The sequence below is a fragment of the Trichomycterus rosablanca genome, chromosome 17, assembly GCF_030014385.1.
Source record: "Trichomycterus rosablanca isolate fTriRos1 chromosome 17, fTriRos1.hap1, whole genome shotgun sequence".
Taxonomy (NCBI): domain Eukaryota; kingdom Metazoa; phylum Chordata; class Actinopteri; order Siluriformes; family Trichomycteridae; genus Trichomycterus; species Trichomycterus rosablanca.
Window position 1 is genome coordinate 3,341,921 of NC_086004.1, and position 15,951 is coordinate 3,357,871.

Sequence of the window (15,951 nt, forward strand, 5' to 3'; positions counted from 1 at the left end):
GTGATCGAGAGGTTCAGATGTAATGTTAAATGTTGAGTACATGGCAACCCTGCGCGCGGCTCAGTGTAGAGTAGCGGTGCAGTGACTGCGCGAGCTCTATATGCTTTATATACCGGAGCTAAAATTAGGGCGGCCGATGCGCTGTTTCCTCCAGCGCGCGCGATTGGTCGGGGCTCCGCTCGCGTGCACATATTTATGAGCGTCAACAGCTCGAGCTCCAATTCACGAGAGCGTGTAAAGAGCGCGAGGAGAAGGAGAGAGAGGGGTGTGTGTACACATATAAAGAGAGAGAGAGAGAGAGCTGGAGGAGTCAGTACTACAGGCTGAGTGGTGGTGGTGCACGGGTTCAGTTCTACAGGCTGAGTGGTGGTGCTCGGATCTCGGCTGCTCCTGCACACTGCAGCCCTGACACAGGAACGCATTTAGCGCATTTGGGTTCGGAACTGCACCCCGAGAGGACATGGCATTAAGCGGGACCATTTTACCCTCTATATCGACTTTTTCTGCACAGAAGGAGAAGTGCTGGGAGAACGTGAGTAGCTCTTGTGTGATTTGTTCTGATTATCTGCTTTATTGGTTCTGACCCAGAGAGCAGTGCAGTTTCTCCAGTGCACATTAATGCATTAAATATGTTCATTTAAAATTTTAGTACAAATAGTGCTGTAACCTTTCATTTCACTTACAAAACTGTACAAATGGGGTGCTTTTTGGTTACATTCATGACACAGTTCACAGTCATGGACAATTTAGTATCTCCAATTTACCTCCTTGCACGTTTTTGGACTGTGGGAGGAAACCGTAGCTCTCGGAGGAAACCCACACGGACATGGGGAGAACATGCAAACTCCACACAGAAAGGACCCAGACCGCTCCACCTGGGGATCGAACCCGGGACCTTCTTGCTGTGACGCGACGGTGCTACTCACCAAGCCATCCAAAATGCATGTTATTGAATAAATTACTGTGTAATGGAATATACAGCATGAAAATACACACATTTATATCTTATGTATTGTTTATTCAAAATTTGTACTTGAATTTATAATAAACTCGATATTACAACATTTAAGATTAATGCATAAATATTATACAGCATTTATAACAGCTCTTATATTGCTCCCGAAATCCAAACTGCATTACCTTAATGTTTAATGCTTAATGCTTTAATGTGTGCATGTAAGGTAATAAGGTAATACACTGTCCTGTACTGTATGTAAATGAGCATGAACTGGAGGGTTCTCCTGGAAAGCAAGCATGCCATAAACAACCATCTGACATCTATTACTTTAATAATGCAATAATTTCTATTTAGATTTTGTTTTAAATCTGGTTTTCGTGTAGGATAACAAAATTAAACGAGACAATTAGTGACATTTCTGTGTAATAATAATAAATGTCAGAATTTAATCTACATTACACTCCTACTTTAAATTCCTAAAATTCCTAATTCCACTGAACACAAGTTACTGCAAGATCAAATTATTTAAAAGTGAGTCAGCGTGCTGGTATTGATTTTAGCGGATCCGTCTTGACGTTAAACTCATTCCTGTGTTCTTCCTACAGAGGTGGAGGGACGACCTGGACAGGTCCATCATGTCCGGCTGCTTTGCTGAACTCTCCCAGAGCATGGATGCTGTAGTGAGAGGGGAGGACGAGGATCTTGATAAATACTTAGATCTGGAGTTTATCCTTGCTAACACGGCGGGGTCTGACAACCTCTTGGTGCCCGGGCACACCATGACCATGGGAGGTGACTACAGAATGCAGCAGACAGACTGTAGGAATGCCTATAACTCCACCACGGCGTACCCAGTGCCAGAGCTGAACACGTCACCTCCACCGTACGGTGCCAGCCTGATGGCAGAGCTCCTGCGTCCCGACGTGGACACGTACTGCCCGCCTCAACCAGCCAACAACACCATCGTCCAGGGTAGATTTCTCGTCCGGTCCGGCTTTCACAACCAGGACATTTCTGAGCACGTCAAAGTCGAGCCGATCACAGATGGTTACGGACCTGTTATGGGCATGGTGCCCAAAATCAAAAGAGAGAACGACAGTGCTTGTATGAGGGCGTACGAGCAGCCCATGCTCGCTCATTCGCCTCAGGGTTCGGGCAGCATGACGCCCCCGCTCAGCCCGGCTGAGATAAACGCACTTAACACGGACACTCAGAGCCAGATGTGCCGCTCGCTGCAGTACCCACAGAGCTTCGCATGCCACGCGCCCGCACACATCCAGCTCCCGTACCCAGGCACACCGCGTTTTGACAGCATGCCAGTGCCGAACGCAGGGCAGAGGGTCCTCCTGACGCCGCCTTCATCGCCACTAGAGCTGGATGCCAAGCCAAAGAGGGGAAGACGCACATGGCCGAGGAAGAGGACGGCAACTCACACCTGCACCTACGCCGGATGTGGCAAGACGTACACCAAGAGTTCACACCTAAAGGCACACCAGAGAACCCACACAGGTAAACATTTCACCACAAAACGTTACCATCCAGCTCTGGATGTGGTAGAAGCTTCCCCACATACCTCACAGATGTTTAACTAACCTAACACACTAGAACCAGGTCAGATCAGACGTGTTAGATGTAAACTGAGCTCTGTACAGGTTAGTTAGATCTTCAGGAACGTCACACTTTGAGGAACGTGGTAGTAATTTGAACTTTAGGGTGTTTAGTAATTAGCTCTTCAAGAACATTGTGTTCAGGTCTTCAAGTTCCATAATAGTTTAATCTTAAAGAACACGGTATCAGGTAGTTTAAGTCTGAAGGAAAATGCTTTATGAGAAGATGAGTTTTATGTGGTAGATGTAGATTCAGGATCATGGATTGTTTTGTTACTAGTACTTAAATAATAGATCTTTGAGGAACGTGGGGTGAGGAATAAAAGATCTATAGTGAGATTTTCAGGAACACGGCATTTTAGAAACGGATTCTAGGTAATCTGATACTTTGATACTCTTAACACAGGCAGATTTTCTTTAAAAAATGAGGCAGATCTTTAAAGCAATGCAGCAGTTTGAGGATTTAGGATGTTTTAGGATGGTGCTTGCGTGCCATCATGCATTTTCAGCAGATCTAACAGTTTTTGTTTTGTTTCGGCAGGTGAGAAACCGTACCACTGCAGTTGGGAAGGCTGCGGCTGGAAGTTCGCCCGCTCCGATGAGCTGACCCGCCACTTCCGCAAGCACACCGGGCACAGACCATTCCAGTGCCACCTCTGCGAGCGTGCCTTCTCCAGGTCCGACCACCTCGCGCTGCACATGAAGCGCCACATGTAGAAAATGACCGGGCGTGGACCGACGCATGACCACGGACCAAAAGTATCCGGACAGATGCTGTGACCTTACACATGTTCTCACCATGCATCCATGATCCAGATGTCAGAACTTGCAGGCTTGGGAACCTCCAACTAACTGGACACTGTGCCTTTACTCTGCAGATCTTCATCGTGTAGCTGGTACTACTCTGAACTTTATTAAACCACTTCAGTAGGCTGGACCTGCACACTTGACACAACTGGAATCGATCAGTAAAAACGCGATGTTAAACAACACGATGTGCTTCCCACGTCACAAAGTGCCTCTTCAATCATGTCTAGACTGTACTAGATATTTGTCACAAGTGCCATTAAGTGTATTTGCATTTTTGTTATCTATGCAGCCGTTTCCAAATGAATAAGCTTTAAGACAATGTTTTTATTTTCTAAAACTGCCACTCATGGAACTGAATGTCTTGGGCAAAATATATTTGTATAACATCATTTAAATCAGGGTCTTTTTTTAATGGTTTATATGTATTTTTACAGTAAATTACAGACTGTCCCATGTTCGACAGGACATGACAAGGGCTACAAACGTGTCTCGTGATTTGTTTTTGGGACAAAGTCTTTTGACTTGTACATAATTTATACATTGTAAATATTGTATTTACTGTATATATTAAACTTATCTGAAATTCTACTTATTGTGTCAAGTTCTGTGTTTCATTTAATAACTGGAAAAATCTTTTAAACAACTTTAAATCAGACATGCTGATAATAGCTATCTTAGTAGGTCAGTAATGTGAATGTAGACGCTGGTAAACTGTTACTAAAGTTCTCCACGTGTGTTTACACCCTGGATCATTGGAGAGGTTCCTGCTGTCTCTCCTCTCAGATCACCCGTCCTTTAACGTTACACTTCACAACACATTTATATTTTCGGAATTTAGCAGACGCCTTTATCCAAAGCGACTGTGTAAGTATATAGTCTGAACAATTGAGGTTTAAGTGCCTTGCTCAAGGGCCCAACAGTGGCAACCTGGCAGTGGTGGGGCTTGAACCAGTGACCTTTTGATTACTAGTCCAGTACCTTAAACACTAGGCTACAGCTGCCCTCATCTCACAGAAGAGACCTTTGTTCCTTTTTAAATCTAGCAAAGTTAAAGTAAAGAAAAGTAATACTAATCTATTTGCATCCATATTATTACCATGATGCTTCTTTATACAGATGTTAATGACCCCCTTTCCTTTATTAGGATCACAAACACAGCCTAAATATACATTCAGAGTCTTTTACAAATAAACCCTCGTAGATTTGATCAGGTGAATATTTAGTCACTGGGCTTCCATCGTAACGTGGGTTCTGCCCACCAGGATGAGTCCTTATATGTCCTACAATCAGTTTTGGGGGAATAGGGAATCGTCAAATCAATATAATTTAGATAATCTTACATGGTTCAATTAGCAGTGAAATGCTTAATTGTCCGGTCACGAGCAATAAGTTAGGATATTAATAATAATAATAATAATAAAGGACCAAATATACGTAAATATGAAACATTTTCTATTACCATTATTTCAAATACTCCTTCTAGACATGCAATACAAAGGTGTAATATGTAATATATTATTCATATTTACATGTACAGTATATACTGTATAATATTCACAGTAAGATAATCAAGGTACATGACTTGTTTAACCTTTAGTGTAGTGTAGTGTTAAGCAGACGCACAGGCATCAACAACATTGTAGACGAGGTGCAGCAGAGACGTTGGAGATGGCTGAGCCACGTCCTACGGATGAGCAAGACCAGACATCCACATGCTGCACTCAGATGGGCACCACCAGGGAAGAGGAAGAGAGGCAGGCCATTGGGCACATGGCGAGAACAAGGCAAGAACTGGGATGAGATACACTGGCTTGCCCAAGGCCGCGACGGCTGGAGAAGATATGTTGGTGCCTTACTTTTTGTCTAGCAGCTCACTAGTTGTCTTTGTCCTGTCTGTTTTTTTACCCCCCTACTCTTGTACTGCTGTAGCAAGTAGAAATGTAAAGTGTGCAGTATAAACGTATAAAGTGTATACTGTGTGCACTGTAAGCATGGGAGTGAAATCTAAATATGCAGTAAATGAGGTGCAACATACTGCTGTGCAAACTGAATCCACTGTTTTTATTTCTGCTGTGGCCTGAATGTCTTAACTCCCCTCACATCGCTCCCCATACTACTCATGATGTCTTTACTTATGAAGGTGCTGACATGCCATAATAGTTTGACATTTATAGTGTGTTTTGTACCTGTTAAGACACTTCCATCACTGTCATGGCACAATCATGCGCCATCCTCTGAGGGTTCCAGTCGCATCCTGCATATAGAGTCAGTGAGTTCCTGACACAGCTTAATTATTGCATCAGAAGTGAGACGCACATCTGCGTTTCTAATAGTTTTATAGGTCCGGGGAGGGATATTTCTATTGAGTTATAATCTCATACTGGATCAGGTCTGCAGAACCCTGGTGTTATTTGGACCCCACACCACCGCTGTGCTGCACCACTGATCCACACTACAGATATACACCAATCAACCACACATTAAAACCACCTCCTTGTTTCTACACACACTGTCCATTTTATCAGCTCCACTTACCATATAGATTCTCAGCGCTGCAGTGACACTGACATGGTGGTGGTGTGTTAGTGTGTGTTGTGCTGGTATGAGTGAATCAGACACAGCAGCGCTGCTGGAGTTTTTAAATACCGTGTCCACTCACTGTCCACTCTATTAGACACTCCTACCTAGTTGGTCCACCTTGTAGATGTAAAGTCAGAGACGATCGCTCATCTATTGCTGCTGTTTGAGTCGGTCATCTTCTAGACCTTCATCAGTGGTCACAGGACGCTGCTGGCTGGATATTTTTGGTTGGTGGACTATTCTCAGTCCAGCAGTGACAGTGAGGTGTTTAAAAACTCCAGCAGCGCTGCTGTGTCTGATCCACTCATACCAGCACAACACACACTAACACACCACCACCATGTCAGTGTCACTGCAGTGCTGAGATTGATCCACCACCTAAATAATACCTGCTCTGTGGGGGTCCTGATCATTGAAGAACAGCATAACAGCAGGGGGCTAATAAAGCATGCAGAGAAACAGATGGACTACAGTCAGTAATTGTAGAACTACAAAGTGCTTCTATATGGTAAGTGGAGCTGATAACATGGACAGTGAGTGTAGAAACCAGGAGATGGTGACTTTGTAGTTCAGCACCCACTGATCGCTCATGATGACACCCTGAGGAAACTGTAGGTGCGACTGTGAGAACTGAAACTACAGACGAAATAAGTTGAAATGAGAGACGCACCCACGGCACGAGACGAGATATTCGAACTTTCTCACATCGTGTTCGGGTTTTCAGATCCCTTCTTCAGGTCAGGAGTGAAAGTGGTATTTAATATGTCATGTTGGGGTATGTTTGGGGTTTTAAGGTGTGTCGTCGTCCCACGTTGCCCAAATCATGTGAGCCAACTGATTGTGACTTTTGATTGTTAAGTTGGTTCACTGTGTAGTTGTTGTTGTTCCCGCTGTTTTCAGGTCATCCTTTCCACTTGCTGATCGTGGAACCAGTTGTCCTGACGGTGATGTTTCGGATATTTGTCACCTGCTATTACTTTAAAACCCTTATTTATGCCATCTGAAAGACGTTGGTTATTTTCACCAACTATTTTAAGCTGATTATCTTGTTACGCCAACACCATTCCAAACAAACAAAGGGTTTTCAAGAATTGGAACACCATATACCAACTGAAAGCAATTCAGACTATAAAGGTTCAGTCTGTTCCTGGAGATAATAATCTTGTCTGGTTTATCCATGCCAATCAAAAGCAAACACGCATGCGCAGTCTGGTTGGTACGAACGGGAATCTCAGGAATGGATGGAATGAACTCTGTTGGTTGTAAACGTCTATGCTGGGACTGGTTGGCCTCTCTAGAGAGCTGGGATGCTGTGGGACGAGTTTGCCACCTGCTGGAATAACACTGGAATATTCGAACTGAAGCAGATTGGGTTGTCTTGGTGTTCCAGTCGTCATCCAAAATACTGTATATAAATACTGTGGTACCTTGAAACTCGACGTCAGTTGGTTCTGGGAGTGTCGTTGAGTTTTTTTCCCATATGGATGTTTGGGAAACCTGTTAATGCGTTCCATGGTCCTGTGAAACTGCATATATTTTAGGCTCATGTAAAATAATGAGGTTGTTTTTGACACTTATACACTGAAAATAACACAAATATAATATTAAACCACTGAAATACAATTAAACAGTTAAAAACAGATAATGCATTTTACGTTTACTTCTTTATTGTTTCCTTATGCTTCTTAATTAGTGGAGTTATGAGCAGTAATAATTAAGAAAGGTTTAGTGTTTCTATGTCATTCTTTTAATACATTAAGTCACATTATGTTTTAGACTCTCAGAAAAGCTGATTCTCACAATTTCTTAGAAGCTCGAGCTGTAACACAAGTTTAAAAGTGAAACAGGGAGGAGAATCCAGATAAACACAGATACATGTGGAGCTTTGAGACCGGATTTGACGCTTATTCCACACAAATGCAGATTCGTCTCATGTTCGCATGACGTTTTACGCCTAGAGCGCTGAACAAAGCAGCAGTCGCACACACGTTGAGTTTAAGGGAAACATTGAGTTTAAAGGTACAAACTTCTTGAGCGTTGAGTTTCAAAGATTTTGAGTTTAGGGGACGTTGAGGTACAAGGTACCACTGTATATACAATTTGATATAGTATTAATGTGGCTTTCAAACTGGTGCTAATTACCTTAAAGGGCAGTAATCACAATATATACACAATATATATTGTCCAGTAGTCTGACAATATATTTACATTTACAGTATACAGTCTAAGCAAAAGCAATTAAGGGTTAAGGGTCTTGCTCATGGGCCCAAAAATATATAGGGCAGTTGTAGCACGTATAGCATAAATTGCCCTCATAGGTGGTACTTGGAGGTTGTGGTTTGATCTGGGGTGGTACTTGGTCTAACAAGTTTGAGTCATTGTGATATAGTAGAATCACTTAATTGATTATTGATCGTATGGGCCAGCAGGAATGGCCTGTGGATAAATAAGAGGTATCTTTAAAAAGTTTCCTCACGTTTGTATTTTGGTTATAAACGGTGAGGGTGGGAGGGAGGAGGAGTAATTGGTCGTGTCTGAGAGACTGGGAGACACTTTAAGGGCAAGAAGATTTTCATGTGATGATGATGTGAAAGCAGCGCTGCATAAGTGACTACGAGCTCAACCAAACACATTTTATGCTGACGGCATTAAAAAGTTGGTACGACTACAAACCCTGGTATGTAGGGAGTTCCCCTCATGCTGGCCTGAACATTGCAATGACGTTTCGGTCCGGGTCAGCAGGGCTGTAAGATAGGAAAAGGTTAAGTAACCAGCTTTGCAACCTTGAGCTGCTACAGTGTTTGGATCTCCAGTATTTAAATGTATAAATTTTTAAGTATTTAAAGTTGGGACAGTGGTAGCCTCATGGGTAGAGCTTTGGGCTATCAACCGGAAAATTGGCGGTTCAAATCCAGGCTCTGCTATTGTTGGGCTGTTGGGTCCTTGAGCAAGGCCCTTAAACCTCTCTGCTCCAGGGATGCTGTACGATGGCTGACCCTGCGCTCTGACCCCAGCTTCCAAACAAGCTGAGATATGCGAAGAAATAATTTTATTTGTATTTATCTTAAAATCTTAATAAAACAACATTATTTACTGATCTTAACGAACACCTTTTGGAGTTGAAACAATGAATGCACAGCTCTTATTTCTCAGTGCAGTTGAAAGGAATACTCACGGTTACTGCACATAAGCTACAGACGTGGTAGATAAAGATTAGATAAAAGTGCTGGAACGTTCCTTTAAATCATGTATCGTACCTTCTGCACATCATTACCTCACACACCTGACCGCTGCAATGCGATAGTCCCCACGCCCGAGAGAAAAGCATCTGGCTTCCATTAGCCCACATAGCTCGCTTGACAGCTCGGTCGTTTCCGTCCATACCCCAGCGTCCCCGGGGCCGCACGAGTCCACAGAGTGCCTTTACTCCCAGCACCAGCTGATAAAATACACTCCATTCCAGCACGTCTGGAACATCTCAACATCAGCACAATCTCAGGCTAGATCTCAGCATGGCATGCTGCTCTAAACCGACACTCCATAACAACCGTTAGCTTCAATAAGCTCAGGTCTTAAAAACAGGGTTTCACCCAGAACAGCTGACTTCATGTTTATGTCTTACTCGTATCGCAGAGTGAGCAGGGGCTGGGTTACCAGTACGACCTATAGATCTGATTTTCAGGTCTCCCAATGGACCAGAACAAACCAGTATGTAGAACAAAAACATCCTCACTGCCCAGCTCAGAACACCTATGATCCTTATTTCCAAAAGCATCCTAAACAAATAATTATTTATTTATTAGGATTTTAACGTCATTTTTTAAACTTTGGTTACATTTATGACAGAAACGGTAGTTACTCATTACACAAGACTCATTAGTATACAAGTTTAATGTTAAACACAGTCATGGACAATTTTGTATCTCCAGTTCACCTCACTTGCACATCTTTGGACTGTGGGAGGAAACCGGAGCACCCGGAGGAAATCCACACAGACACAGGGGAGAACATGCAAACTCCACACAGAAAGGACCAAGACCGTTCCATCTGGGAATTGAACCCAGGACCTTCTAAAGAAATAAAGAGTCGTCAGATGTTTACGTATCATGGCAGGCTCGAACGTTCAATGATTTTTGCAATGGCTGTTTTCTATGACTTAATAATTTGAATACACACGTCTTATTATAATAACAGTGTTCATAAAAGTGAGCTTGATCAAGCACACACATAAAGCTAATTGTTAGTAGATACTTCTAAAAGTTCTATAATGTCAGTCAACTTGGTGTCATGGCCTTCAAACCCATCATTACTGATTGTGGTTTCTCAGCATGAGAGAAGGAAACTGGGGCTTTTGTTGCACAGCAGCCTATAAACCTATTGTGGTCAATCACGCTTGACTGTGGACAGGGTCAGCAATGTTTCAGAAGCTTGTTATTCATGTATGACCTTTTTTGGTTGTTCTTGGATTACATCTGACCATCAGTAGAAGCATAAAAAGACAGTTTTGGTTTTCTTTCTGACCTTCCCAAGAAACCACTGTCAAACTAGCCCTAATTATTTGAACTGCAGTCAATCATAACCACTAGGAAAACAATGTCATGCTAGATAATTTAAACCAGATAATAAACACATGATCAAAATTGTTTGGACACTTATAATTTAGACCATGAGTTTGTTGGACATCCCGTTACAAAATGCTGTTAAAACAAAGTAACCTCTGTGTGATCTTTTCAGCTTAAACAACAGCCGTTCTTTGCCTGGCTGTACCCATTTAGTTAAAGAGCATTTGTATGGCTGGGCATTCCAGAGCTGTTGAGTTGGGCCGAGTTCAGAGCTCTGTGGAGTTTCTTGATTTTAAAATCGAGCACTTTCTTCATGTCTTTATAGATCTTGACCATCGTGCTGGAACAGGTAAAGTTGGGGGCACATCATGTCCTTTCTGCAATTGATTAATTACACCTGTTAGCAACTGCTGTGGCTAAAACACATTAATTAAACAAATAGAAAGGATGTCCTAATACTTTTGTCCATGGATAATTAAGACACATTATATTTTGACTCAAAATAGGTGTGAATTCTGAGAGTACATTTTGATCCATGCCTCATGGTAGACGTGTCTCGTCTTTAATTTGCCAAGTTATTTACATGAAGCTTTACATCCTTGGATTTACTTTGTCTCTGTAGTTCAGGTTCTCTTGTTGAAGTGATTCAGATTTAGTTTTATAGCTGACGAGAATAAATTCTTCTTTATTATATCCCACTATACAGAATCACTCCATTCATATTGTGCTTGTTTCATAATGCTACAACCTTCATACTTAAACGTGCATTTAGATCCTAAAATCATATGCACAACTGTACTTTAATCTAAACACGATCGTTTACGTGTAATTTAGACCTGCATCTCGGTGCTTCTTTTGTAACTGAGGATTTTGTTTTGTTGTCAGACCAGTTATCATTGTGGTGCTGCTGGCTGCTTATGGTTCACTGTAACTGTTGTTCCTGCTGCTATCAGATCATCCCAATACTCTACAGCGTGACTGCTAAATTCTCGTTTTAACCTCCTAATCAACTGTCTAGCCTCTTGCACTTCTTACCACAGAGAAAACATCATCTCTCTATTAGTTGTGATATAAAACAGGTTTCCATGACCAAGCAGCTGCACACATACACACACACACACACACACTTAAGACCCGGATGTAAAGTACTGCTCACATGCTGCTACAGTATTTTGGAGCAGGTCGAATGTTCTGGAGTGATGAATCACACTTCACTATCTGGCAGGCTGGTGGATGAATCTGGTTTTTACAGATGGTTCTTCTTGAGTAACTTCATACAAGTGTAAGCAATCGACTCCACATTTTCAGTCGAGTGAAAATAGACCCCCGGTAGTACCTGGTTCTGACCTAAACGAGTTCCCACATGACACATGACATGGCACACATACACAAAACACACAAGTTTTGAATGCTTTTATTAATCTGATTGACATTTTTTAAATTTGAGTTATGAATAGATATAGATCACTTTAGTAATAACCGACTTTACCTATGGGATTAATAAAGTGATCCATCTTGTCTGTGTGTCTATCTAGCTACTATCTACGGTATCTATCTACTATCCATCCCCACACAAATTAAACATTTTAGGGCAGCACAATGGCTCGATGGGTCCTTTCTGTGTGGAGTTTGCATGTTCTCCCCGTGTCTGTGTGCGTTTCTCTAAATTGGAGATACAAAATTGTCCATGGTTAAAATCCTAATAATTACAATTTTCCAATTCACATTTCCTTGCACATCTTTGTACTGTGGGAGGAAACCGGAGCTCCCAGTGGAAACCCACACAGACACAGGGAGAACATGCAAACTCCACACAAAAAGGACCTGGACCGCCCCACCTGGGACATTATTTAATTATCTCTAAATGACTTTCATGCTACGTTGGTGCACAAATGTAATTATGATTGCTTTCATATATTAGGAAAACTCAAATCTCCTGGTCCTTCCATCCGTGTTCTGGTTTAAAATGAATTTGAGTATCATCTCACATCATTTATTCTCTATTACAGGATCACAGTCTGAGAACATCAGTGAAGAAATTACTGCGTGGAGGAACGTTAGACCAGCAGATATTTTGGCACGTAAGTGAATCTGGAAGGTTAAAGCAAATCCGCAAATTTATCTGCTCTCCCCGTTTCTTCATTTCTGTTTCACAAGCGCAAACACATGTCCAGTAAATAAAAACTTCTGTAGGAATTTCCTGTTAGTTCAAAGTGCTGCAGTGAGCCAACATCGGCACAGGTTCCTACTGCAGCTGCTCTTCCTTTTCATTTTCTCACGCTCGTAACTCTCGCAAAAATACAATTCGCAATTCGACTGCGAGAGCGAATGTAGAAAACTGCGTCTCACTCGTCCAAAGCCAACATTCCTGCTGCAGACGGGTGAGATTACATACTGAAAGAATTAAAAATACACTTTATCCATATGTGCTGGCTGACTGTTCAAAACTATGAATAAAAATATAGCATGGTTCCTCTGTGCTGTGACATCGACCCTCTTATTTTGGGAAAAATCTTCAATTAATTCTTGGACCATGACTGTAGGGATTCTATTTTGAGATCTGCCACAGTTTTACAGATCAAAGTTCGGCTTTAGTTGTACCGTACTAAACCTAAAGCTTTTTTTTTTTTATTTGAGGTCCGAACCTTGTGTGGCTGCCACTTTAAGCTGTTGTTGCTCATAGATAGATAGAAAGAAAGACAGACAGACAGACAGATACAGTGTATCACAAAAGTGAGTACACCCCTCACATTTCTGCAAATATTTTATTATATCTTTTCATGGGACAACACTATAGACATGAAACTTGGATATAACTTAGAGTAGTCAGTGTACAACTTGTATAACAGTGTAGATTTACTGTCTTCTGAAAATAACTCAACACACATCCATTAATGTCTAAATGGCTGGCAACATAAGTGAGTACACCCCACAGTGAACATGTCCAAATTGTGCCCAAAGTGTCAATATTTTGTGTGACCACCATTATTATCCAGCACTGCCTTAACCCTCCTGGGCATGGAATTCACCAGAGCTGCACAGGTTGCTACTGGAATCCTCTTCCACTCCTCCATGATGACATCACGGAGCTGGTGGATGTTAGACACCTTGAACTCCTCCACCTTCCACTTGAGGATGCGCCACAGGTGCTCAATTGGGTTTAGTCCATCACCTTTACCTTCAGCTTCCTCAGCAAGGCAGTTGTCATCTTGGAGGTTGTGTTTGGGGTCGTTATCCTGTTGGAAAACTGCCATGAGGCCCGGTTTTCGAAGGGAGGGGATCATGCTCTGTTTCAGAATGTCACAGTACATGTTGGAATTCATGTTTCCCTCAATGAACTGCAGCTCCCCAGTGCCAGCAACACTCATGCAGCCCAAGACCATGATGCTACCACCACCATGCTTGACTGTAGGCAAGATACAGTTGTCTTGGTACTTCTCACCAGGGCGCCGCCACACATGCTGGACACCATCTGAGCCAAACAAGTTTATCTTGGTCTCGTCAGACCACAGGGCATTCCAGTAATCCATGTTCTTGGACTGCTTGTCTTCAGCAAACTGTTTGCGGGCTTTCTTGTGCGTCAGCTTCCTTCTGGGATGACGACCATGCAGACCGAGTTGATGCAGTGTGCGGCGTATGGTCTGAGCACCGACAGGCTGACCTCCCACGTCTTCAACCTCTGCAGCAATGCTGGCAGCACTCATGTGTCTATTTTTTAAAGCCAACCTCTGGATATGACGCCGAACGCGTGGACTCAACTTCTTTGGTCGACCCTGGCGAAGCCTGTTCCGAGTGGAACCTGTCCTGGAAAACCGCTGTATGACCTTGGCCACCATGCTGTAGCTCAGTTTCAGGGTGTTAGCAATCTTCTTATAGCCCAGGCCATCTTTGTGGAGAGCAACAATTCTATTTCTCACATCCTTAGACAGTTCTTTGCCATGAGGTGCCATGTTGAATATCCAGTGGCCAGTATGAGAGAATTGTACCCAAAACACCAAATTTAACAGCCCTGCTCCCCATTTACACCTGGGACCTTGACACATGACACCAGGGAGGGACAACGACACATTTGGGCACAATTTGGACATGTTCACTGTGGGGTGTACTCACTTATGTTGCCAGCTATTTAGACATTAATGGCTGTGTGTTGAGTTATTTTCAGAAGACAGTAAATCTACACTGCTATACAAGCTGTACACTGACTACTCTAAGTTATATCCAAGTTTCATGTCTATAGTGTTGTCCCATGAAAAGATATAATGAAATATTTGCAGAAATGTGAGGGGTGTACTCACTTTTGTGATACACTGTACATGGATAGACAGACAGACAGATACATGGATAGATAGACAGCCAGCCAGACAGACGGATAGATACATGGATAGATAGATAGACAGAGACAGACTGATAGATACATGGATAGATAGATAGACAGACAGATAGACAGACAGACAGACAGATACATGGATAGATAGACAGACAGAGACACAGATGGATAGATATATGGACGGACAGACAGACAAAAAAAACCTTGATGGTTTCTCTAGCAGGTTAATAAAGTCTACAGCAGACTCCTCAGTGTGACTCTTCAGACCTTTCTACTGTCAGTATTTGTTTATGTAAATGTTATAGTTGTATGGCTGATATTCTGCACCTGTTAGCAATGGTTTGTTATTTTTTACAAACACCCGACCATAAAAAACACATTTAGTTATCAGAAATGGTGCGTTTTATTTTATGAAACAAGGGACCACATAGCAAGCATTGGCATCTTCTGATAAACAAGCTTTTTTTAGTGACTACCATTTCTTGAAATCTTTAAAATGTCTTTAAAAGTTACACATTAGGGATTTTTCTTTTTTTATAGGACATACATAAAATGTAATATACATACGTATTGTGTTTTAAATGCATTACAGTAGGATGAGTAATAATTTGGTTGCTTCGTTATCTACACGGGCGAGGCTCGGCAGCGGGCCGCGATCGGATGAGCTCGGTCCGCCTCTCCAGATCTGTGGGTCGTTCGCTTTCATGTAACACGACGAGCATCAGAAATTAAATATTCAAATGGGTTTACAAATATTTCAGTACACAAATAAAAATATACAAACTATTGCACAGTAGATGTAAAGGAGAAATACAGCATGAGTGGACGTGTAGGGAAATGTAAAGAGTTAAACAGAGAGAGTTTTATAGAGTTACACGTGTAATGCAAAAACAGTAGGTAGGAGTGGAGTTTAAAATGGTCAAAGCTGTAAACAGAACCAGAACTTTTACACACAGAAATCATTGTGAAGATCAAACATGGTTCAGAAAACAGACTGGTTTAGGTAAAACGGCTCACGGTTCCTCCTGTGCTGCAAACTCACAACAGTAACACTGATCACATGATTAAAGAAAAAGTGGAGCGTCGAGCAGCTTCGTCTGACGTGTA

General features: G+C 42.2%; 1 protein-coding gene across 1 annotated transcript; it reads left to right on the plus strand.

Moving 5' to 3' along the window:
- The first annotated feature begins 243 nt into the window (after window positions 1–243).
- klf2a (Kruppel like factor 2a) lies at window positions 244–3,963 on the plus strand. Its single transcript, XM_063012552.1, has 3 exons — window positions 244–532; window positions 1,564–2,467; window positions 3,107–3,963. The coding sequence occupies exons 1-3, from the start codon at window positions 461–463 to the stop codon at window positions 3,280–3,282; spliced, it is 1,152 nt and encodes a 383-aa protein (XP_062868622.1). The 5' UTR covers window positions 244–460; the 3' UTR covers window positions 3,283–3,963.
- Window positions 3,964–15,951: the final 11,988 nt, after the last annotated feature.